At 47.7% G+C, this 25,211-nt stretch overlaps 1 protein-coding gene across 2 annotated transcripts; it reads left to right on the forward strand.

The window, feature by feature from the left end:
* The first annotated feature begins 10,821 nt into the window (after positions 1-10,821).
* LOC3291975 (uncharacterized) lies at positions 10,822-25,209 on the forward strand. Of its 2 annotated transcripts, XM_061659714.1 has the most exons (8): positions 10,822-11,456; positions 11,538-11,705; positions 19,399-19,521; positions 19,599-19,820; positions 19,907-20,392; positions 20,460-23,219; positions 23,285-23,422; positions 23,511-25,209. In XM_061659714.1, exons 2-8 carry the CDS (start codon positions 11,543-11,545, stop codon positions 24,602-24,604), a joined length of 4,986 nt encoding a protein of 1,661 aa, XP_061515698.1. In that variant the 5' UTR covers positions 10,822-11,456; positions 11,538-11,542; the 3' UTR covers positions 24,605-25,209. The 2 variants fall into 2 exon arrangements, with proteins under 2 accessions (XP_061515698.1, XP_061515697.1); XM_061659713.1 differs by having other exon boundaries at positions 10,823-11,705; positions 23,511-25,118.
* Positions 25,210-25,211: the final 2 nt, after the last annotated feature.

Here is a 25,211-nt window from a genome sequence, read left to right on the forward strand (position 1 = left end):
AAAGGCCAAAGCACCCTGCAGCGAAACGTTAGCCCTTCACATCAGCGGCACGTCTCATAACTCGTCCGTTATGTTGTGGAGTTTCTAGAAATCCACAACACCCCCCACACACACACACACACACACACCTTTCCACCTCATAAATTAGACCCCCTTTCGAGACGAGCGGGCCTGTTGTTGCGTGTTCTAAAACCCTTGCGGGCCACTGCGGCGGCCACCGGTAACGGTTGGTCACACCGTGTGATTTACCACGCGCCGCGGCGGATGAAGTTGTTAAATCAAGTGAGCTTCTTTTTTTGGGACGGCTGAAGCAGTACCCCGCGCCGGAAGCAACGTACGTCTTGCGCGCACAAACAGGAAGTGTGTTACGTACGTAGCCGCTTGCAAATGTGACCCTCCCTTCTCGTAGCTGGTTCTGGAGAACAGCCGACTGCGAGACCAAGAACATCGCCGGAGCGCCAACGAGCCAAATGGGTCTATTTACAGGGGGGCTCTTAAATTATGGTCGTTTTGGTCGGCATCGAGATCGAGATGATTGGATTTTCTGGATGGGGGGGAAAAGTAGCAAACAATCACAAAATGGGGAGAAGAATCAAAAACGCCCAAAATCGATCGAAATCGTGAACCATTAGTGGGGTAACGTTGCATTTCGGTGGAGAGTTTCTGAAGCGCTACGGGAAAATAAGGCAATGTGTGGGAGGAAGTAGAGGGAAAGATCTAACGTTCCCGCTTCTCTCCCCACGCCCTCTTGCAAGGGAAAAGATCTCTAATCGATTCTATCAATCGCATTCGAACGGGAGCTCCCTTCAAGCGAGAGAGAGAGAGAGAGAGAGAGAGAGAGAGAGAGAGAGAGAGAGAGAGAGAGAGAGAGAGAGAGAGAGAGAGAGAGAGAGAGAGAGAGAGAGAGACGAAAAAAAAAGGTTGATCTAGAAAAAGATCCGTTTTCTTACGCTAGAAATCTTTCCACCTCGTCATCGTTGTGATGTTTGAAGAACGCAGAGCAAGGGCTCCCCCCCCTGCGACCCCCTTAAAACCCTAAAACATGCTAATCAAACAGAAACGCCCGCCAGTGCGGAAAGTGTGGTAATTAATCCCAAATCTTAAACCTTCACCCCCTACGGCACCGGTGCAACGTAACCGTAAGGCACCGTTTTCTTGAGGTTCGAGCTTTTGCTAGCTTCTAGAGCCGTTGCTTGGGGGCAGTTTGGGGTCATCTTCCTACGCCTTCCATGTACGGCTAGAACTGCACCCTGTGCGGGGGAAGGGAAAGTTCATACAAATGAACAAATTATGCTAACGATTCCGGCGGCTCAGGGTGGAGCTTCTTGATTAACGGAAACGGTCGGAACCCCTTGCCATAAAATCACGCGGACCTCCCAGGGGTTTGAAAAAAGTTCCGCAGGGCACGACGCGTTAGGACGCTTTAGGACGCTTTGCAAGTGACAGATAAAATGGGGATTTGGTGTTTTGACATGTTGGTTGGGCTTCTTAGGTTAGGCCTTAAGGCAGTATGGATTATTGCACCATTCTTTGTTGTGTGACGACGTAGAGAGACGTGTCACTCGGAAGATGGACATCGCGCATGGGAGAGATGCAAAAGCCGTTAGCAAAAAAAATAAAATGTGAAGTCAGAAAATCCCGTGACCCGGCTGACCGGTGGGCCCCATCCATTCTGGGAGGCTGCAGTAGCTCTCTACAGCTCTTCCATTCGGAAACTCTCCCTCCACTGTTCCCTCACTCTGGTGGGAATTCGCAACAAACAGCTACTGCTACTCCCGAATGAAATGCTGCTGCAAAAAGCGCACTCATTAGCGCCGTTGATGGAAACAGAACATTGCTTTGGATGCCCGCAAGATGCCCCAAGACACGGAAACACAGGGGCAGGTTCGTCGCTTGCCTCCCTTAGCGACTTTAAACAGTAAAGGTCAGTAAACACACGGAGCACAATCGCGCAGCGCAAAAGCAATTTGCGTTAAATGGCCGCACAAGATAACTGTTTTTTCGCCAACAGTGGCTTTGCCCGCTTGGGAGGGAGGGGGCGAGTTGACCCCACACCCCGAAGGGGCCTGCCCAGTATGTAACTATTCTTTGCTGTATTTCTTTATGATTTGTTTGTGGTCCGATCGTCCGCAGCAAAAGTAACATAGGGAGAGAAAGAGAGAGAGAGAGAGAGAGAGAGAGAGAGAGAGAGAGAGAGAGAGAGAGAGAGAGAGAGAGAGAGAGAGAGAGAGAGAGAGAACAACGCTTTCACCGGTTGAAGGGTGCTTCGGGTTGGGGTGGTGGGTTTTGTTCTTATGCAGATGGGAGATCGCAAGCCCCTGGCTGCTGCACTGTACAGCATCTTTTTGGTGAAAGGGAGCTAGCGGGAAATGGTAAGAATTTTTACACTTTCTTTTGTACACAAAGAGGAAGAAATGCCCCCCTCATATAATATGTTTGTTTGTTTGTTTATCTACTCTTTTGTTTCTTTACCCCCATGTCAAGGAACCCTTGCTGGCTGGTTCAGGAGCTTCCGCAATGAGAAGCATTATAATTGAAGTGCAAATATTGGATGGAGGGTTTACGTCTCTTAAAGTGCCTGAATAGCTTTAATGGCGGCGCTTAATGACACTTCAGTGTATGTATGTGTGTTTGTGTGTATGGGGGCGCCACCTCATGTGAGAGTGCGTTCCTTTTCATCATCATTATTAGCACCGTAATTAGCATGCTGCGCGTTATCTGTGCAGATCGAGGGGACAAACACACACACACACACACGCATTACATAAGAATGATCATTGCATGTAATTTGTTCTTTGTAAGGGTGGGTGGTCATTTTTTGCGTTTCAAAGAAAGTCATTCCAACCCCTCGTAATTATGAGGAAAAGTACAGTTGAAGATCATTTGAGATATTCTCCTGTAGGAATTAGTCCAGTTTAGAGGGCTCAGTAGATCTGGAAGATGATCGAGGGGTCATTGACTTGGTAAATAAACATTTGTAATTTAAAAAGGCTGGGTAAATTGCTTTCTGTTTAGGTACAAAACTCAGTCTTTTGAGCAACAAGTAACAAAAATAAACATCAAAATTGTTACGCCTAAATTGCTGCAATACGTAGAACAATAGTCATTCAATAGGGCCGGGGTACATTGTCCGTATTTGCTAGTGTAATTTCAATTTTCACTAGCGCATCTGGCGGTGGCTGGTAGAAGTTTTTTTGGTCATCGAGGGAATGGTCGTGTCGTATCTCATATTTAAGTAGTTTTTTCACCGTTTTTTGATGCCAAAATGGCCCAAATACTTGCACAACATTATTATTTATCAATTACAAAGCTTTTCCAGTTCAGTTTAAATAAAAAAACATAAAGCACTAACATATTTTCTGAAGTGGCTCCAAATTGTTTGGCAAAATGCTTTGGTGCAGTCTCCGTCAGATGCGCTAGTGAAAATTGAAATTACACTAGGGAGTACGGACAATGTGAATCTAAGAAAAGTTATTGCGTAAAAAGCCATTTGGAAGAGAACAAAATACAATTGTATTCTAAGACATTTTTTGCAATGTTTTTAGTACGTTAGGGGTCACTTCAAGAAGAGGGTGAACAATCACAAACGGCAACAAAACAACTTTCGTTCAAAACACAATCTACTTCAAGGGTGAGTTAATTAAAGTTGAATTGAACAGACAGCTGCCCTTCCAAACGGTACAATATCACCACGAAGACCCGTAGATAAAAAAGAGTCAAATAGAAGGGGTCTAAAAGAAATTACAGTTCTATGTGTGTGTGTGTTTGTGTCTCCGTTTTGTTTAGTGAAGAAAGTTCTCGGAACTGTAATCGGATCGCCTTCGCTCCCCCTTGGCAGTGCAGTGGGAGACGTTTAAATTTATGATGTGTGGTAATGTTTTACCGTACGGGCGAGATAAACAAACAAAAAACCATTAAAACCGAAGCGTACATGAAGCCACCGCGCGCGAGGGGCGAGTCTTCTTGCAACCATTACCCGTTAAGTGGTTAAGCATTGAGGGTCACTTTATGAGTGTGTGCCCTTGACAGACAGATCAGACGGGCCCGTTGGTGATGATGTAACTGAATCCCAGCCCACCTCAAAAACCGCTACAGGAAGCCAAACACGTGCCAAACATGCAGCGCATGCAACGGATTGCAACGATTCGCACACCACCACCACCACCGTCGCGCAGACGTGAATGACAAAGGAATGTCTAATCCCATCTTTATCCCATAATATGGTCAGCGGGTTAATGACCCACCACAATCTGCACTCGCACGAGGGGCGGTCTTGACACTTAACGCGCAAGGGTGTGTATTGCGTGCTGGAAGTGCAAATTTGATATGATGCAACTAGTCGGGCCGGGTTCGTCGCTTGTGCTGGAAGTCGTTTGATTTTGCTGCATTGAAGTCACCGGGGTCCATTTATGGTCGTTGCGTCGTATGGGGAGAGTGATATCTCGCGACGATGGAGACGCGATCGGGATCGATCAAAGCAGGCTCGCAGGTAAGATTTCATGGTCGTATATGGAGCGACACTTGAAAGTAGGTTATGTGTGTATTTGTTATTATACAATCACAGAAAGTGAGGCAATTGTTGGATGCAACTTGATAGGGTCTAGGCTGAAACACAAGAAGAAAAAACTCTCAGTCTATAAAACAAAACAAACGCTGATGAATTTGTTTAGTGTTAGAAAGATAGACAAAAGCGCCTTCCCCACTTCCACCTGCCCGTAATTCCGGAGGTGGCAAACCCCGTCTAAACAGATGCGCAATGAATTATGCTCAATTAATGGAGGCACCTTCTTTCGGCCGGGGCTTGATTTCGAGGTTTCAAAACCCTCACCCGGAATGGTGTTAAATTTATGCCAAGGTGGCGAAGATGCGAAGATGCGAACGCATATAATGGCGGATAATTGCCCAGGACATTTATTACACTTTCCCCAAGGCGTCATATTTTGGTTTTGGTGTTTCCCGAAAGCCACCCTCGAAGCACGCCAGTCCCTCCACAACAACAATCTATTAAAAATGGTTTCAGCCACAGCTTCCCCGGACGTCACCTGACAGATGCCGAATTTTGATGCCGAGGTCTAGGAAGGGGGCGTGAGAATCTGGGGCTCGCGCGAATCTTACTGCTGAGGCCAAAACAATAAACATCGCAAATCTGATGTTAATGTTCGCCGGTCGGGCCAGAGCGTTGGTGGGCATTATTCCTCGCCGGTGGTGCTATTGATGGGTGGTGCGTTGCTGTCCAGTGTCTAACGACTTTCGGGGCTGGAATAGAAAGGCACCCGAAAGCACTGGATAGAGCACACTGTGTGTTTAGGTTTTGTTCCTCTTCTTTCTTTCTTGTCTTGGAGTTCTATTGACCCAGTTTTGGTTGGGGCTAAGGAACGTTTCAGATAAGCAGATGCAGTGCAGGCAGGAAACTTAAACACAAACACTTACTCACATTCATTCGTCCCGTGCGGAATTGTGGCCGTGCTGGTGTCAAGGAACGTGAATGCCGGCCATTCCGAATGGGCCATTCCGAGCGGTACAAAATTATGAAACAACAAATCATCATTTATCAGCCCGAAACCATGGACTCACGTGAAGCGGGTGGTAAGAGGCAAAGTTACGATTTCAAAGTCAAGATCAGGGTGCACGATCGGGCCCGGCCGGCGCTTGAGCGATCGAGCGAGCGTGCACACCCGTGGGCTGCTCAAAGGGGAAAACCGTTTTCACACCCTTTAAAGGCCCCAAAAGGAAGGTGGAAGGACCGGATCAAGTGAAGCCGCCGGCCCAGAAGCGCTGTCGGTAATCGTTTCGGAGGGGGGGGGGGGGGGAGGGAGGAGCGAGAGGAAAAAAGAGATTGTGGCCGATTCCGATGTGCCCGGGTGAAGGGGTTATTCTCACAATTACGGGGCCATTTTTCTCTGACCGGTCGATAGCCGTAGCAAAGCGCACAATAAAGTGTGTTGAAAGTTTAAATAATTGTTATATCTCTGGGCGGAACGAGAAGCTGAAACTGTTTACCCTGTCTGTGGAAGCCGCAAATGGGGAAGGTTACGGGAGGGGTGGTTGGGACAGCTAGTTGGTTTTGCAAAATGTGAAATCTGCACACACACACACACGATGGGGTCGATTTTGGACGGCGGAAATGGACGCCTAAATCGGGCGGAGACCATTCGCAAAACGTTTCAGCCACACAAAACGAAGCTCCGCTTCTGTCTCGGACTGGAGAGTAGCTGGCGTAGAGTGCATAGAACGAAAACGAAGCTGCTAGGCGGGGCCGAAAGTAGCACAACCACTTCGGGAAAATAGCATAACCCGTACGCCCGGTACGGGATGGGTTACGAATGTAGACAGTCGGCATTGGGCCGCACTGCTTCCCCTGATGTGGGTTTAATGCTACTAACGTGCCCGCGTGGTGTGCCCGCTTACTATTGCGTTCGTCGCTTACGTTTGCGTTGAAGTCGCTGCTCGAGGGTAGGGGTGTCAAACACGGCGTGTGTGAGGAATGTAGGTTTTGGGCCACAGGAAAGGGGTTTTGAACTACTTGGAAGGTCTAAAATTTGTAGATTTTTTATGCAATTAGTGATTTGCTTTGTCTGCTATTTATTTGCTATTTATTAGTGATTCTGTTACTACTAAACTAGAGATATCGATCATCGTTGATCGCTTGATAATTAATCGATTATCTGAAGGTTGGACTGAGATTTGATTCATGATGCGGTCTCTGTGACCTTTTATGCTTGATACCAGTTGCTGATAGGCATTATGCTTGCTATGTCGAGTACACTCTGGGGTTAAAAAACCTTATTTGGTAGCTTTGTCTAAAAATAATTCATTTCTAGGGACTTCTAAGTGCTTATTTGTCTTTTGAAAAATGTATTCATGCATCTATGGCATCAATTTCGATTAAAAGTACATAATTCTAAACGATTTGAAAGGTTTTTCAAACCAATCTCATACACTACTTCATGTCTGTCATTCGACGACTTGTGTTTGACAATCCTGCCCAAAGCGTGTTTCTCGCGCGCGCGCGTGCGTACAATATATAATGCAACAAAATTTGTACCCCTTTTTTCCTTCCGAGTTTCAGGAGTAATGCTAGCAGTAACCACCACTCCGGCCAGTGGCCGGAATAACGGGTTCGCTGCTGTGCGGACGGGACGGCTGGAACGCTTATTACGCTTTTGGGCCTGTGGTACGATATCGGCATCTTCGAGCCCGTCCGTGGACTGAAGAAGAAGAAATGGATACGCGGACGGAGACATATAATAATGGAAACAAAAACAAAACGAAAAAAACGATCGGACAAAATCGGTATGTGCCTACGCGCGTGCGACAATGTAAAGAAAAAAAGCTTCAGTGGGAAAGAGCTTTGCGGGACAGAGAGAGGGACAACAAAACCGGGGCCGTGGTGTCCGTGACAAATCAACCCACGAAATTGAGTCCCCATCGGAGAGTTTCACTTGCTTTCCTTCGGGAACGCTTGTTTTCATTTCGTTCTATCTGGTACTACACTGATGGTGATCGCTTCAGCCGGGGCAGGTGAAGTCAGACTAAATGACGACCATTTGCTGTTTGTTGTGTTTTAGTTCCAACAGGCCAGCGCGCGTGTGTGTGTGTTGGTGCAGTTTCTCTGAAGATTTGCCTACGCAAGTGCTTAGTCTTAGCGAGTTGACTACGCATTGACGGTTGACAAATTGCTGATGTCAATTGACGATAAGTGCGATCGTGATTGCTTGGGAAAAGTGATATGATGCGGCTAGAGAGATACAATTGTCTTATTTGCGTCGTGTCGTTGAACTCCAATGAGAATAGAGGAGCGTTTCGTGGAGGAGAGTTTCTTATCCACAAAACGCAAACGCCGTTCGTTCTAGCTCTGCTGCAGGCCACGGTTGAGCATCCGCAAACCGCAAGGTGCGATAGCCTTTTCACAACAAACACGCAACACAACACAGGCGCGCTTGCTGTTTTTGTTTAGCATCTAAATCAAGTGCTTCATTAGTCATTAGCACGCCAATTGTTGAACTCTCCCAGCATCTTTCTCCAGAACGAAACACATATTTCTCTTTTTTCCGGGGAACATTAATCTACTGCCCTGTCACAGCGAAATGTGTCTCGCCCCGTGTCTTCCAACGTGGGATCACACGAACTCGGGAACAATCATCCGAAAATCCCATCATGCGTGACCGGTTCGGTTCGGTTTGGGGAGGTGCAAAATCAGGCGCATCCGTGCGCGAACACGATTACTCCGCAGTGGATTAGGTGACTTCCCGCTGGTGCTGGTGCGCGGTGGATGGTGCAAACACAGCACGCTAACGCAACACGAGATGGCGTATATACCACAACCAACCCTAGAATTGTGCGCACATCGCGCCACTGGTGTACTGTGGGAGCTGAGAATGAGCATATCTCGTACCTGCTGTTCGTTCCCGATGGCTCCCCGTTGGTCTTCAGCAAGGGTGGCGTCTGCGCTACCTCTTTTTCTCAAACACTCTCCTGAGAACGCAACACCGCGCCGGTCGACGTCCTCAGAGAACGCTAGGCTGTGCGCCTTCTTTTCGCCTTCTATTAGCACCAGACAGAACTATGACAAACATCTGCTAATTGGGTACGGGATTTATTTTATTCCACGCTTTGCGTCCCCATGCAAACGGCGCAGGGCAGCGGGGCAGGGCAGTGGAGTCAGCCGGGGCTCAGGTTTCATAATTCCTGATGATCACAGTAACATGTTAATTTAAGTAGACACGATCGTGTTTTAACGTACCTTCTCGGGGTACGTGGTTGGGATGCTGGTTTGCGGGATCTTCAAGGTGATTGCGTGTCGGGAGCAGGTTTTTTTTTTGCAGGTATTCTGTGGGATTTTTGCATCTGAATGCATTCTTGGGGTTGACTGTTTGGTGTATTCTGGCCGATCTTTGCAGATAAAATGAGTAAGAAGAGAGAGAGACTTGGAAGACCATAGCAGGATGTTCTGTAGATAAATGACTTTATCTGTTTCATGTAATATAAGTTGAAGTCTGGAGAAGGTACCAGATGTTGATAAGAGGCCAATAAAAGGTCAAAACGGGTTCAAGCTCTAGGTTCCTAAAAACATTTGCCGAATTCTTACAAAACTCGTGAAGGATGGATCTTATGTGCAAGAGTTGTTTCAAAGAGCACTGGAAGTTCTAAATATAAATTATTTTATCTGTTTCATATAAGTAATATAAGTCTAGGTCTAGACCTAAGCAATAAGTTCTTTAAAAAATGCCAAATTGTTATACAAACAAAGAAGAACAATATTCTGAAAGAATGTGAAATAATGATCTTGTGGAAGAATGATCTTATAAAGGCCGGGCTACATTGATCGTACTCGCAAGCGTAATTTTGATTTTCACTAGCGCATCTGGCGGCGATTGGTGGAAGCTATTTTTGGTTATCCAGGGAATGGTCATGCCGGATTTCAAAATTAAGTAGTTTTTCCATCGTTTTCCATTGCAAAAATGGATGTTATGCGTGCAAAACATGTGTATCTACGTTTTACAAAACTTTTCTCCTCCGTTTTTAGTAAAAAACATGGAAAAATAACGTATTTTCTGAAGCGGCTCCAAATTGTTTGGCAAAATGCTTCGGTCAGCCGCCGCCAGGTGCGCTAGTGAAAATCAAAATTACGCTTGCGAGTACGATCAATGTAGCCCGGCCTTAACGATGAAAGTGGCATATCTCTGGAGAAATGAGAAGAGGAACTCCCATTCCTATTAAAATGTCCAAACAACTCCATCAAGCAGCCTCATTTGCAATCAAACGCAAACCATTGATCTTCTCTAATTAACTTCCTGCATTTCCCGCTCCTCCTTCCCCATCGACATCCCTCATTTCCATTGGCAATTTTCGGCAAAATCCATCCAATTGTCGTGTCTCACGCCTTCAAGAACGCGCAAGAAAATGGAGCAAAACACACCACGCGGTCCTGATGATCTGCTTCACTACCCTCTTCCGGGATTTTCCCCTGCGCACGGTTGCATTGGTGGTGTTTTCCCAAACCCCGGGTCCGGATCTTATTTCCCGAGCATCCCCTTCAAAAGGCGAACTCATTTCCATACACGCGTGGATATAGGCGAGATATTATTGTTTTCTTTCGCCGTTTCTTTTTCCGTTTCGGTCTCTAATGATGGTTTGATAGTCTGATTATGTTTGTCTAACGGGTTCGAGCGTCTTCTCTTTCTCTCATCCTCTCGCCCTTAGTTCTTTTAGGGCTGACCTTACCTTTTGCGTGTGCGGGGTTTAGGTTCTTGAAAGAGGAGGGCCCATTGAAGCGCGTTCTTGCCTGTGAAGAAATCGGAAGCTTGTGGTATCTTTCTCCCCAAATTGGGAGAGATCTTGCAGGTCTGCTGTACCTAAAGTCACCGAGCTAAAGTGAGTATGTACTCCACTGATCATAGTGGAGTCATTTGAAGTCTTAAAGCCTTATGTGGTTTGGTTTTTTGTTTTTATTGTTCGGACAAGACATATTGTTGACTTTCGTTTTGTGGTGCTTGTGTGTGGACCAAACCGGGCATACCTCGTACTCTTCCCTCTACAGGTCCAGCAAGTGAGAGAGAAACAGAGAGAGAAAGAGAGAGTGGCTCGTGAGCGCTTGCGCGCGCGAAATGCTTCGCTTTCGGTGGATTCTTACATTCTTGCGCATACACACGCATCATCCGCTTTACGCTTCGCATCTCTTTCGCTTGGCGTTGGCTTGCATTAGGTCCACCCGTCCACCCGTTAAGACCCCCTCCCCCCCACATTTGCCCGGGCTGGTTGGAAGCATGGCACTTTTTCCCCATCACTGGAGAAAATCCGTTTTCTTCTCCGACCGGATCGCAAGCGGCTCGCGATCATTCGTGGTTGAACCAGCGAACCGAACGGACCGTGGACGCTCCGAACTCCGGAAACCTCAGTGTGTGTTTGTCGCGCAGCAGCAAGTGTACTTGTGTGGTGAGGTTGTATGGTGCGTGTGATCTTGTGTTTTTTTATTCTATAAATTTGTGAGTGGAACAACACATTAACAAAATAATAGTACAAAATTCGACAATTAAGCTAAAATCACGTGTGTGCGGTGTGTTCAGAAAGAGCGCGCACGCCTCTGTTACGTTCTTCTCCCAATATTGCTTGGCCCGAAATAAAGTGTATCAAAATGATTGATGATGATGAAGTGTGCTATCGACCACAGTTCGCTAATGTGTTTTGCCCCCTTTGGAGCCACTCTTCCGGTCGCGATTGATTCCAGTTCGACGGTCGACCGCGTGTGTTAAAAGATATTTCCCCCCCGGGGTGGCTTGTGCTTCGCTGAGAGCGTCTTTCAGAAGCATCAGAAGAAACGAAATACTGCGAAGAAGCGTTCAGTGTACGTTTAAAAAGGCAAAAAAAAGCCAAAGGAAAGCATTTCTGGCAAACAAAACGATCTGTTGCTCGTGTGTCCTCCGGTTCTTTGGGTGCATCAGTGTTGCGTGGTGTTGGTAAAGTGCTAACGTGCTAAAAAGTGCGCAAAACGTTCTGGCCGAAACGAGTTCTGCACCAGTTTTTTGGTCTTCTCTCAGCCACGATGACCCTCCAAAATACCAAAAGTCACTTGGTGACCGCACGGAAGGGTTCGTCGCCTTCGATAAGGCGCCTGCCAGCGCATCTCGGTCTCCTGTCCGCGCTGCTGGTGATGCTGGTCGGGTTGCAATTCCCGTTCGCCGATGGATATCGCATGCAGCGAACCCGTAAGTGCTTTTGCAGGCGCAGGAATGGGGGGGATTTTTATTCTTTAAATTTTAATGGAGGAAAAGCTTTTATGGGATGTTTTCTTTTCGATCTTTCTCTCTCTCTCTCTCGCTTGCAAAGAGTCCATTTTTACGTGTGGCAGTGTAAAATTGGCATTTTAATGTGCGTGTGTGTGTTTGTGTGTTGCGTAAAAAGTTTAGATAAGAAGAGTGCGATAAGTGCAAAAGGGTTTAATGGGACGGATTGGATGAGGGAAAAAAAGAAACCACCTTTGGAAGAATTTTAGCTTTTTTCAAGTGTTTCTTTTTATTGCACGCGAAATTTTACACTTAAGAAGCAGGTTTATGTTGAATTTCAATGATGTTACATTCTTTCACTTCGCTGCAGACAACTTTTGTGTGGATTTTACTCAAGAGGAGTTTGTATAAACACATTCAAATTGCATTATATTTTATTAAAAAGTAATGTTTTGCCAAAAGAACATAAAATTGCCATTTCTTCATTTTTAAATGCTTTTGAAAATTAATTACCTCCACTCAGGGATATTTTTTGGAAATTTATGAGTGTTGCAGATCATTGTGATTCAAATGTGCCTGGTCATTCGTTGGTCAAACACCTCAAATTTGTTTTATACCATACCTTTTTATCATACCGACGATCACTCATCACATCATATGATCGTTTGCATAATACCATGCTTCCTTCCGGTCAACTTCTAGAGCACCGTGCTTCGTCATGGTAAGATTCCTTTCTAAATCGACCCCCAAAAAATGGCACAAAAAAGATACAAAATTCCACTTCATCCAGCTCATTATACTTGCAGAGTGGCACAAGCTAACATGCACTTGAAACATCTTCCACAGCCATGTTCTTTCTGCCAGCTGTGTGGCGCGTCGCTGATCTTCTATTTGGGAGTGCCAAGTAAATGGAACTTTGAAGATGGTCAAACAGCGACCGGACTCTGGCTAACAGCAACAAATATGATGAAAAATGGTTCCTGGAGCTTCCTGGAGCGTATCTATCGCCAGAGATGAAGTTTGGTCTAGAGATTCCCCTTCCTCACCGAGGTGGGTGGATAATTATAAAAGGGGTTTGAACAGGACCTACCCCATGTGTACAAATTAGTACCTTCTTTATGAGCATTCTGCCGCAGGTCGACCACTCTTTAGCTACTGCGCCGGAGGCTTCACGCAAGCGCTAGAAGAAGGCGGCTTGTCAGATTTCGAGCATCTTGACAGCAGACTGGTAGGCTGTTTATTTGTGTGAGCGGGGGGCCTTCAAGCGTACAACGGCCACAAATTGGAATCCACACACTGAAGGGGAAGAGCAACAACAAAAAAACACTAATCAACAATCCAGCAAGCCCTAAAGTGTTGTTCAGTTTCACTTTTCCATTTTCCGTTTGTAACCTGCCCGACAACGATTATTTGTGCTATTATCTATTCGCGTGCGAGCGAGTGTTTTTCTCTTTCGTGCAGATGAAGCTGGTGGCTGGTGTGCACAGAACACCCGCAGAAGAGTTCGCAGGAGAGGCATTTACTTTTGCTTTGCTAGAGCTCTTGAGTGTAGAGATAGCACACACACACAATTAGGAAGCCGGGTTTGGGTACCGTTTCGCTACGTTATCGAACGAGCGCTATCGTTCGTTTGGCAAACGTTCACCTCGCCGGTGTGGGTCGCAAAGATGATAATTGAATGGCCAAACCGGCCGGTCGAAGATGTGTGGGGTTTGTTTTAGAAGGCAGGGCATGACAACCATTTGAAAACGGTTTGCAGTTCAAAAAGTGGGGAGATGTGTTAACATTGCCACTAAATAAAGGCAATAATTGTCACATTTTTGGAGACCTTTGACAAAAAACTGTAATTTTTAAGAAGTTTTAATAGCATTGATACATCTGAGCAGGGTAAAATCAAGTCTATTGTATCATGAAAGCATTAAATAAGATGTAAAACTGGCAAGTGAACTTCATGTCTAAGACTCAATGCCCAGGTTGCACATCCCTGGTGGAAACAAACTGTTCTTGTATGGCATCGGGCATGGATGTTGGATAAGCCTGGGTGTATTAATTAAGGCGGGCCATCATTGTAATGATGTGTGGCTACTGGCTACATCGTGTGAGACAATTAAAGCCCGAAAAGCGGAAGCTTAAGCGGGTGGATGGTGGAAGCAGCAAAGGAATTAATTCCCAAGAGCGTCCAAGCCTTTGGTAACCAGCGAAGTGTGTTACACCGGCGCGCACCACACACACATACACACGGATTAGCTTTTATTTTAGCAATAATATTTCCCCCCAACAAACGTGTTTTCCCGTTAGAACTATGTTAACAAGCTCGGAATGGCCTCCTCTCGCTGTGGAGAAAAGGCAAGAAAATGTACACATTATAGGCTCAGGTGGGTCGTCAAACACAGGCACATGACACACCAGCTGTGTTTGGCCTCATGCGGGCAAGCACTTTCACGCTTCCCGTTGTGTACTGTGTACTGTATTTGTGCCAAAAAAGCTTTGGGTAAAATGTAGTCCACCACACACCCTATAGGGGCTTTTTTGTGTGGACGATAATGCAAAAAACAACCAAAAAACAAGCGAAAAACCTTTGCATTTCTTACTGTGCAACAGTCTAGCCCGAAAAACTAGTTCAAATGAACTGGCCCAATCGAGCTGCTGGTCGTGAAAATGCGACCGGCTGGCGTACAAAATGCGGGAAAAACCTTGACCATTTCCAGCTCAATAACGCTGGATCCATTTCCAGCTCAATTGGGAACCACCACCTGCGAGGAGAGTCCTTATTTTTGCGCTACGTGCATGTACTATCGAAAGGGGAGCGAGTAAAAGGAGAAGTGAAGCAGCGGAAGGCGATCGTGTACAAATTAATTGTATACAAAACTACCCAACCACCCCCATCGAGCGGTGGGGGCAATTGAGCCGATCGTTAAGAATTTAGACAGCAAAACAGAAGAAGCAAACAGAGGGGTTCGTCGCTTGCACTTTGTGGAGGGATCGCGGCCACGGTACCCACCGAACCACCTAGTGCTGCAGCCAGTTTCCGGCAAACTGGGTCATGCGGGATGGGTCAGCATTCGGTCAGCGATTCTATGCGCACTCCAAACCCGGCCCCGGAATGCTGTAAGGCTGCTGTCCTTGTTCCCGAGCGAGCGAGCGGGCAAAAAAACAGCACGATCATCACGCAAAACCCGCTCCTGGCTGGTCCCGGCGGAATGTGCCCGGCGGAGGAGCACACATTTGAGCTTGAGAGGAAAAGTAATTCTTGCTGAGTAGGTAACTTTACAAGTACGGGCGAGAGTGCTGATCGTTAATTAAACCCTGCCAGCGTAGCACTTGCAGAGCTTGTTTACTGAGCAGAGTGGAGTAGCAGCATGATAAATTCGTTTGCAAGGGAACGAGATGTTCTTCTCTACTACTCTCTACACAACATGAACAAGGTTTTTGTGTACAGTGAAGATGACCCAAATGTGGAAGCCCTGAGATCGGTTTGATTATGCAAAAAAGGTTCTTCCAAGCGGCGATCGTTTCTCGAAACGAAAGACTTGAACGATCGATCAAGCGAGAAACGCTTCAGTTTTTCTTGTAGTTTATTTATGGCGCCCTACCCCATCGTGACGTTCTTCATGTCATTATGTAAGTGACGCATAAGACGGATACTGTATGTCAAGACCCTATTGTGCTCGTGCATGCATACAGGGTTACGAAAAGCGATGCACCACCATCGCCACCCAGAGCCCGGATGACATGATTCGTTCGCTTGTTCGATGATGTTTCACCTCACTTATCTATTTTGTTGCAAACGCCTACCTACACTGCAATCGAAAACAACAGCAGAGAGAGAGAGAGAGAGAGAGAGAGCGGGGAAAAAAGGGAAAAAACGGCATGTGTGTTTGACCTGCATTTTTCCCCGAGCGCCCGGGCTGGAGGAGCAAAGTGGAAGAAAAGTGGTCCACAAACGCGAGGTCCGGTACACACACACCGTACCTACGGAGCGAATGCAAATTAGTTCCCGCGCAAGGTGTATCTGTTGCTTTGCCGTACGCGCCAAGGTGCGCCATAATTTAGCGCATGGTGGTGGTGCTGGTGGTACGGAGATAATGGGAATCGGTGGTGAAAACAGTGAACCCCCCCTCCCACCCTCGGCTTGTGGCAGCGACGATGACAGCGATCACCATCATCATCAAGACGGCGACGACGACCACGATCCGAGGATCCCCCATGGCTGACTGAGTGTGAAATTATCGTGTGCTAAATATTATGATCGAGCGCACACATTCCCGCCCAGTGTCGTCCCGAGATCGTTCACCAGCGGGTTGGGTTGGGTTGGGCATGATAGTAGGTTGAAATTTTCACTTTAAACTAGCAGCTCCACCCCAACGCAGCTGGTGACAACGCGGCTGGGATGTTTGCTGCCTCGGGTCTTCGGGAGGAAAGTTATGCGGCCTGAATGTAACAGGCAAACAGGTTCACTGGGGTTTAGAGGCATTTCCGATGAGTCCGAAATTTCTTTACAACTCTCCATACCTCCGTTATAGCTGTGCGATGCAGTTCAGTGGGACGATCCACTTGCAAGGCCCTTTACTTGATCGTGTAGTAAAAAAGTTAGAGTCGCAATTTGTGTTGAAGCTTCCATAAATCTGAACCCGAACCGGACGCATTCTGGGGAGCTGTTAAACAATCGATCGATCGTACATAATATTGGGATAGGAAAATGATCCCCCTGTCACGTTTAGTAGGACACCGAACTGGCCGTCTTCGTGAGTGTTTTGAAAAATAGAACCTGTGTGGCTTGCGAATTGATGTTTTCCAATGAGTTTCTTCCTCCATTTCTCCATCTTTTAACAGCGGCTGTAACGCAGAGGAATGTAAAGCTTTAAAAGATGAACGGTGCATGGGAAACCTCTTTGAGGTCAGTTTCAGCTTCAAACCTCCATCCATAAAGCAGTGGAGATAGGTACACACTGTAAAACGATTAGATTTAATGAAATATTTATGACCTTTATCTTCATCGTAAACGGTTCCTTTGACGGGCGTGTCGTTTTGTTTTATGAATCAAACATGCGGCGAAATTAAATTCGATAACATTAATATTTATAGCAAATTATGACGGTGAATTGTTTTTCGCTTTGATTTGACAGCTCGTGTGTACAGTCGGAATAGCTTCATTCGCCTCGGCTCAAACCGTTTCATTTTTAAAGTCAAACAAACTGATTTAGATAAATGACCGATAAATCGGGGAGTCTGCTTATAATGTCCGAAAAAAAAGAACTGTCTAAATGAGGTCCCGAGGGAGGAGCAAATAAAATCGAGGCCAGAACGAAACTTTCGCCTTCCTTTGTACAAAAGCGTCCGCGTCACAATTATGCACACAGTCTTCTTTTTTTATTTTGTTTGACAAGTGCTGTCCATTTTTTAGCTGTGCGGCTATTGTGGTCAGTTCGTAAAGCCCCCTTGCACGCAAAAACGAGCTTCTTTGCTAAGTGTCTGTCACTAAACAGCACACACACACCTTGATACACCTTCGCTTACCGTCCCCAATGTTCCCTGTGGTGTTCCCATTTCTCTTGGTGACTTTGTATGGGGAATGGGCCCTCTATTTAGTCGAGCCACTTCCAAGCTTTGGTGGAGAATTGATTTGGTGTGCTCTAGTGCCGGCGTTGTGGAGGGCCTCAGCCACTCCTCGGTTTTCGTTTGAAAAGCGAAAAAGGGGCGTCGGTTGGTCCGTGAAGTTACTAAAGTCAGACAAGTGAGCCAAACCCCTGGATGAATGGAATCTTCTAGTAAAAAAAAACACACAAGACGAAACGAAAGGACAACCCCCCACTCCGCGAAGGTGTCAAGAATGTACGCGCGAGGCGAGGGTTTAGCAAGCAAAAACAAACACAACGCTTGCCCCGGGAAGAAAGTGAAGCGCCAGAGAAAGGGAGAAACCGATCGTAGGAGCAGCAGTCACGTCCTCCGTGGGGGTTTGGAAAAGAATCTCTGGCGCAATTTGTTTTGCGCCGTCCGCCGTTCGGTGTGTTTGTGTTGGAAGGTTCGAGCCCCGGGGTCCCAAATCTAGGACACCGCACGATGAGTGGGCTGAAATTAGTCGGCCGGCGGGTCGGGTCGGGTTTGTCAGTGGCGGAGTCGGTCGCGTTGAGTAAATAGCAGGGTTCGCAACGCCCGTCCACCTTTCAGCGGCAATTGAAGATATTTCGCGTTCGCGTCTAATCATCTCCGCTGTGATTGCGCACGAGATTCTCGTGCCCAATTAGAGCCTCGCACACTTGAACTCCGCCCGTGTGAGAACTTCGCCCGGGTTGCTCAGCAGTGGGTCGATGAACCGGTCCGCGGTCCGGACCCGACGTGTGACGTAAACCGGAGCTCCGACCTGGAGAGGCCTTGATCATGGACTACTTTCGCGGCTAGGGCCACGGTTCGTGGTGCGCAGTGTTGACCCTCATTTTCCATTCCCCGGTGTGCGCGCTCTCGGTCGTACCGAACAGGTCAATGGATTGTGTTGTGGGGCGATTCGATTCGCAGGTTTGTTCCGCTCAACATACACACACACACACACGCTTTGTTGATTTTCGATCGATTCTTTTGCAGTGAGCGCGGTTTTTGGGAAAGTGGCGGCAAGCGAGTGTTTGTAAAAAGGTTTGATTAGCTCTCGCACTTTGCGGCACGTTTGGGAGATTAGCCCGTAAAAAAGGCCCCAACATTAAGGGAAGTTTATCTCGCCAAAAACACAAGAAAGCAAAAGATGGGAGGAAAACGATCAATAAACGATATGTTATTGAGGTTTTTTTTTCTTCTTTCAATCATTAGCGCAGACGATCAAATTCACGATCGTGCCGAGTGATTTCATTTTTCTTCACCTTTATTTTCCTGATCATTATGCAGCTTTGGGTGCTTTTGTTTTTTGGGATTTTTTTTTTGTTCGATTTCTCATGTCAACATGCATTTAATGTGAATTCCAGAAGGGTTTAGAAATCGGAAACTTCGGAATATTAATTTTGCTATGCGAAGGCAGGAAGCAAAAAAAAGCTGTTTCGGAATGCACACCGAGTGAAAGAATGAATAAGAAGCTGCTGATATAATGGCGAAAAAATGTATATATGATCACGGTGGCGGGACGCCGAAAAATGTGTCACCGGGTGTCTGATGATCTCAGCAGGGGTAGATCGCGTGTATTTCATTAATGACGTCGCTTTTTTCTTTTTTGTCACATTCGGTGTCTTCTGTTGCCTTCCCGCCTAATATCCCAACAGAGGGTGTCAATAACCGGGGGCGTTTGTGTGTGTGTCTGTAAATCTAGCGGATTTTGGTGTTATTGTTTGCAATCTTTTTGCCTCAAAAGATCAGTCGCTTCGGGAACAGAATGCTTTAACATATTTATGATGCCGGTCCGGTGTCACCTAATGATGCCGGCAAAAGTGGCAAAAAGTAGCTGCGCGCATCACACCAATCCTCTCTCTCTCTAACGGGAGTTCATCGTGATAGAGCGACGTTGGAGTTCATTATTCTTTGTGCTGCTGATCCTGTATCGTGATTAAAAATGGTGGCAGAGGATAGACAACATTTCGTGCATAAATCATCCCAAATTGATTCGGAACAGCGCGATACTGCCGGAGCACAATAAATAATGTAAATCACACCAATAATCTTACCGTTTTTGTTGTTGTTTCCATCCTGTTCCATCCAGAATCCAGTTGCTACTATAATGGGACCCACTTTATGGAGGGTTCGATCGTGCCGACCAAGGAACCCTGCCTGATGTGCAAATGTACGGAGAAGACGCTGATCTGCGCGCTGAAGGTTTGCCCAGGTGCGTATTGCATACCCGCTAGGCGCAAAAGCGCAATATTAACACGTTCTGTTTGCTTGCTTCGCACCACAACACAGAACAACCGATTCCACCACCAAGGGGATGCATTTTGGTGCATAAGGCTGGGTCCTGCTGCCCGTACCTGCAGTGCTCGAAGCTGAATCTGGCCGTCAAGAACAATGGTGATAGGAAGAAGCTCCACTTTCTGGATTACTACGAAAAGGCGGCCCAGGAGCGGTTTGAAAACCCGAACGCGTACCTGCGCCGCTCCGATGACGACGAGGTGGAAGATAATGGAGGTTCGTCGTTCAATGCCAGTTACTGGATCGTTTGCCCAGTTTGCTTATCTTCTTTTCTCGATCGGTTGTTTCAATTTTCATTGCAGCTTGTATCGTTAACGGCACGGTGTACAAATCGGGCTCGGCCATGGTTAGCTCCACGCTCTGCTCGTACTGCTACTGCATCAACGGGCGGCAGCAGTGCGTGAAGCCGAAGTGTGCCCTGCCGAGCCAAAAGTGTGCCCCGGTGTTTGTGGACTCGGCCTGCTGCCCGATCCGGTACGATTGTAGTGGCAAAACGCCGATCAAAAACGCCGAGCTGGCGACCACGGAGTCGGCCAATCATGTGCGGCGGATTAACAACAAGCACTATCAGCGGATGGCCGAGCGGCGTGGATATCGTAGCAATGGGTGTACCGCTGGTGGACATACGTATCCGGATGGGGAGAAGATGAAGTCGGAAGATCCGTGTGAGGTGTGCTACTGTATCCGGGGGCAGCGCAAGTGTACGCCCAAGAAGTGTGCCCCGACGATTAAGGGCTGTACGCCACGTGTACCGCGTGGGGAGTGCTGTGCGGTTCGCTACGATTGCAGTGAGTAGAAGTTGTTTTTTTGCGGTTGAAGAATGAATGTTTTATGAGCCATTTTCTTGAATTCTAGAGCACGGAGAGCAGAAACCCTTCGGTCGCAAGATGGAAGAAGAGGAAGAGTCGTTTGACTTTTTCTCTATCCTCTTCGGACCCGACCCAGATGCACCGAAGGAAGAGACGAAGAATGTTACTGAAGTGATCGAAGCACCAGTCACTGAAACCGCTCCGGTGAGTACCACTTCGGAGAAGAGTTTCCTCGATCTGCTGCGTGCCGGGCTAGACTTTATCGATGATGCCGGCGAAGATGAGCTGCTTCTAAGTACGGCGGCCCCATCAGAAGCAAACACCTTGCTCACCTCGACCGAAGTACCACCCGAGTTGCAAACGGTAAAGGTGGAGATCATTCAAGAACCGCAAGCGATCTACATCGAAAAGCCGGACTTTAATTTCCCCGTGCGGAAGATACCGCCGGTACCGATCATGTTTAAACCGCTGCCGAAGATACCGACCCTGCTGATGAACGAACCACAGTTCCAGAATTTGGAGTCGGACTCTTTGCTGAAGGAAAATCCGACCGAAGTGTCGAACTCTCTGTTGGAGACAACGGTGAAGAATGTTCCGACTGTTGGAAGTGAGGAGGACGAGCAAACGGAAGCAACGGAAGCGATCGTTTCGACGACTACTGAGGAGAGGACTACTATTCGCACTACAACTACGACCACAGTGGCACCGAGTACGGAAAAATTTACAGAGCGAACTACGACCACAACGACTCCGAAACCGACTACGACTACTACTACGACAACGATGGCTCCAACAACTACCACGACAACTACTACTACTACAACGGCAATGCCGACTACTACTACTACTACTACAACGCCTCGTACAACTACTACAAAGCGGATGACTACAGAAGCCCCTACGACGACCACAGAAGCTCCTACGACAACCACGGAACCTCCAACAACTACTACTTTAACCAGTACGACAGTAGTGGCGAAAGCAAAGCCTTTAGAAGATGAAAGTACAATTCTTCTGACAACTACAATAACTCCGACAAAGAAAGCAGAACTGACCACATCTACCACAAGCTCTTCTCCTAAGACTAAACCTACCGAGAAGATCTCGTCGACTTCTTTGCCTACAAGTACACTAGAAGTTAAGACAACTGCAGAATACATCAAGACCACAACAACACCACCTCTACTACCAACTAAAAAGGTAGTAGTGTCTGAAAAACTACTACAAACAACTCCCCCACCGGCTGTTAGCCACTCCACGCCAGTCGATGTCGTCATAAAGATCGATCAATTAGTCGACAAACAAACGGTAGAAACCATCCTCAACTCCCTGAATGCAAAGATTGAAAAGGTAACCAAGGTAACGGAGCCGATTGTCACCACAACCATCGCAACCAAGCGACCCAACAACAAGTTTGTTGGATTTGTGCCGGAAAAAATACCAACGACGGTGTTCTCAAGGGTGACCCCGCCGGTGACAACGGAGTCGACCGAATCGACTGTCTTGTTGAATGATCCAACAACATCTGCTACGACGGAGGGTGATATTACTTCCACGATTGAACCGGATGTAACGACCACGCTGCGAGATACAACTACCGATCGACAGTCGGAAGAGATAACCACCAGCACTCAGCGGATGGGAGAGAGTGAAGAATCGACCACCGTCACTTCAACAGTGCCTTCGGAAACATCGACAATGCAAGAGGAAAGCTCTGCGGAAATGTCCACCGAAGTGACGGACACAACGATCGCCAATTCTTACACGGAAACCACACACGAAGAGCTGCGAACGGAACCGTTTGTAGTGGAGAATAACGATACGGCAACAACGACTGAAACGATCACATCAGTCGCACCGACAAAGCAAGCGCCACCGCCGCCGACACGTCCACCGAATCCATTGAAAGAGAACAATCTCCTCTCGGTACTCCTGAGCGGCCTTTCCAACATCTTCGACGCAACGAAGAACGATTCGGGTAAGCAGTCGCAGAAGAATCGCACCGAGTACCGACCCATCCCCCCGAAACCGATCCCGATCAGTGGCTTCCACAAGGTGAGCAACATACCGTCGATCCTGGAGTCGGACATCGGGATGGATTACGACGAGCCGACGTTGCCGCCCAGTCTGCCAAACCTGAAGATCATCCCATTCCTGCCGGCCGATGCGGTGAAAAAGAACGATCCCCCGAAGCCGGTCAGCATCGTACCGCCAACGTACACGTACTTCAAGAACCACCCGAACAACTACCCGATCGTTAACGACCCGTACGAGGCACCGCCGAGCGGGTATGGCGTGAGCAATGAGCATGAGATCCTACACCCCGGGATGACGTACAAGGCGCCGGGCAAACCGATGACGGCGGAGTACGAGTACGCGTACGATCCGGCGATCAACTATCCGGCGCTGACGGAGAGCTACGATGTGGATGCAAAGAATGGGTACTACAACACGAAGGTGATCCGCGATAAGTACGATACGGTGGATGAGATGGACTACGATTACGATACGGACACGATACACAAGTACGCCGAGCATCCGGCCAAGCAGGATCTGTTCCAGAACGAGCTGAAGAAGTTCATCCCGACCAAGTACGAGGTACCGCAGGAGGGAACGTACGTGCCGGTGTACGATAAGTATGGGGTGGGCTATCCGGAGAAGAATGTGTACTACACGAACCACAAGGAGCTGGCGTACGGTGCCGGTGCAAAGCTGGACAAGGTACAGTTACAGAGCACGGATAATCCACTGTTCCGGATCGATGGGACGGATATGAGCGGGTTCTCGCCGCCAACGAAAACGGAAGGTAAGCACTCGGTTGATAGGTTGAAGATATGATAGTGTAATAACACTTCTTTGGGCTTTCAACAGGTGGATTTGTACCAAAGGAGCCGATAAAGGATGAGTTTTACTACGAAAGTTACGCGACGACACCGTTCCCGACCGAGCTGACGGACGATCATCATGTGAAGTTACCATACAATGCCACTCCAACAAGTTCCTATGGAGGTATGTCTAGAGTCTAGACTTTAGACTCTAACGACTTCAATTAGAAACTGTTATACGCAAAATTTCATCAAAATTTCTTCCTTTCCAGTGACTCCATCCAATCCATTCATTGATGTGATCCGAACGGAGCCGGCACCGCCCCTGATGTCACTGATCGAGGACAAGGAGAAGCTTCTCTCGACACTACAGTCGAAGAATACCTCCCTGGAGGATCTGCTAGGAGATCCGAGCGAGGGAAGCGAGGAGTACGAGAAGCAAATCATCTCCATTACGACCGACACGAACTACCTTTCTTCGATGGCGGAAGAGCACGTGCCAACACAGCGTACGACCTCATCGAAGCCTAACTTTACCGGGTTTGAGTTGAACTTCCCCGTTTCGGTTCATCACCCCGAGGAACCCGTGTCGGAAGCAACGAAACCGGCCAGCCCGGCTGAAGCACAGCACAGCGAACCGGAACCGAGTGGAATGTTTAGCTTGGAGAACATGCTCAACTATCTGCTGCGCGAGGAAGATCCTATCAATGAGAATCGGCTGAGGAATACTACCAACAGTGAGACGACAGGAGCTGTTAGTGATGGTGTTCCACCGTTCAAAACACTGCCTTCACGACTCACCGCCGTTTACGATCCAACGGTTGGGTTGGAAGCTTCCCTTGGAGATGTGAAACCACCCTCAGATGAGGAGCTACACGACGGCACGGTTACTCTCAAGGTGGAGAGTGCCAAAAACGACACGAAAACGCTATACCGACCTTCGCTACTCGATCTACCGTTCCTGAATCCTGGCTTTCACACGAAACCCATCAACCAACCGGAATCGGACCCAGAAACACAGAACGAGCTGGATCGATACGGGTATGGAGGAACTCCCGAGCATCACACCGATCAGTATCAGGTGATTGCTGAAGGTACGCCCGGTGCAAACGCACAATCGTACGTCGTCAACCCGGTGGACATTAACAAGCTGAAGCAGCACCACTCGGAAGGTACGGCGGAGATTACCATGAAGTCGAAGGTGAAGGATACGGTCGGCATACTGAAGCTGGCCGGCTGTAACATCTACGGCCGAATGTACCGGGTGGGACGGATCATATCGGAGCTTTCTGGGCCGTGTCTGGAGTGTAAGTGTACCGAAGTGGGTGTGCACTGTACGCCCCTAGATTGCCGGAGACGGCGGTAAGCGCAGCCCGCCGACACTACCTAGCAGCTAGATTTAGGGACGCGTGGCACGGGTAATGCTACATATGTAAGTGTATAGGACTGTACGTGCATGTATGTATGTGTAGTTTCATCGAGTGAACGCGTACCAACGGATGAACGGGGAGCGAGTGAACGGGTGTTACTGTGATTTTCGTGATATTAATCTATAGGTTTAAGCCGCACCGTCGTCTGATACGGTGTCTGGGGCGGAAATGTCTGGGTGTCTTCGAATCGTAGACACGTACCCCTCTTTATCACGGTGAAGTGGAACTGTAGCGTAAGCAGGTTAAGACAACGAATAACATTCAGGTTAGGGTGAGCTTGTAATCCATTTCCTTACTGTCCGGGTAGCGAACCCCGGAAGACTTACCTTAAGTTTTGCGTAGCCAACCTACACCGGAAGCGTTATTCGATTGGTGTCGGCCACTGTCGGGCCCGAATACGACTTGGATATCGCTTCTGGGAAGCGTGTTTGGCTACGGTAATGGTATTAGCTGGTAGAGTGGTAAATAAAGATGTAATGCATAACTCTAAGCACCACCTGTTCGGATGTAAGACGAATAAACGAATCACACTGATAGCGTCGT

The sequence above is a fragment of the Anopheles gambiae genome, chromosome 3, assembly GCF_943734735.2.
Source record: "Anopheles gambiae chromosome 3, idAnoGambNW_F1_1, whole genome shotgun sequence".
NCBI classification, from domain to species: Eukaryota; Metazoa; Arthropoda; class Insecta; order Diptera; family Culicidae; genus Anopheles; species Anopheles gambiae.

What these genes read in the sequence shown, in the direction of transcription:
- LOC3291975 (XM_061659714.1), top strand. Translation starts at nt 11,543, where the DNA reads ATGACCCTCCAAAATACCAAAAGTCACTTGGTGACCGCACGGAAGGGT. An exon ending in CGAGGTGGAAGATAATGGAG is followed by an intron (nt 19,821 to 19,906) that starts GTTCGTCGTTCA and finishes TTTTCATTGCAG; the next exon opens with CTTGTATCGTTAACGGCACG. An exon ending in TGCGGTTCGCTACGATTGCA is followed by an intron (nt 20,393 to 20,459) that starts GTGAGTAGAAGT and finishes CTTGAATTCTAG; the next exon opens with AGCACGGAGAGCAGAAACCC.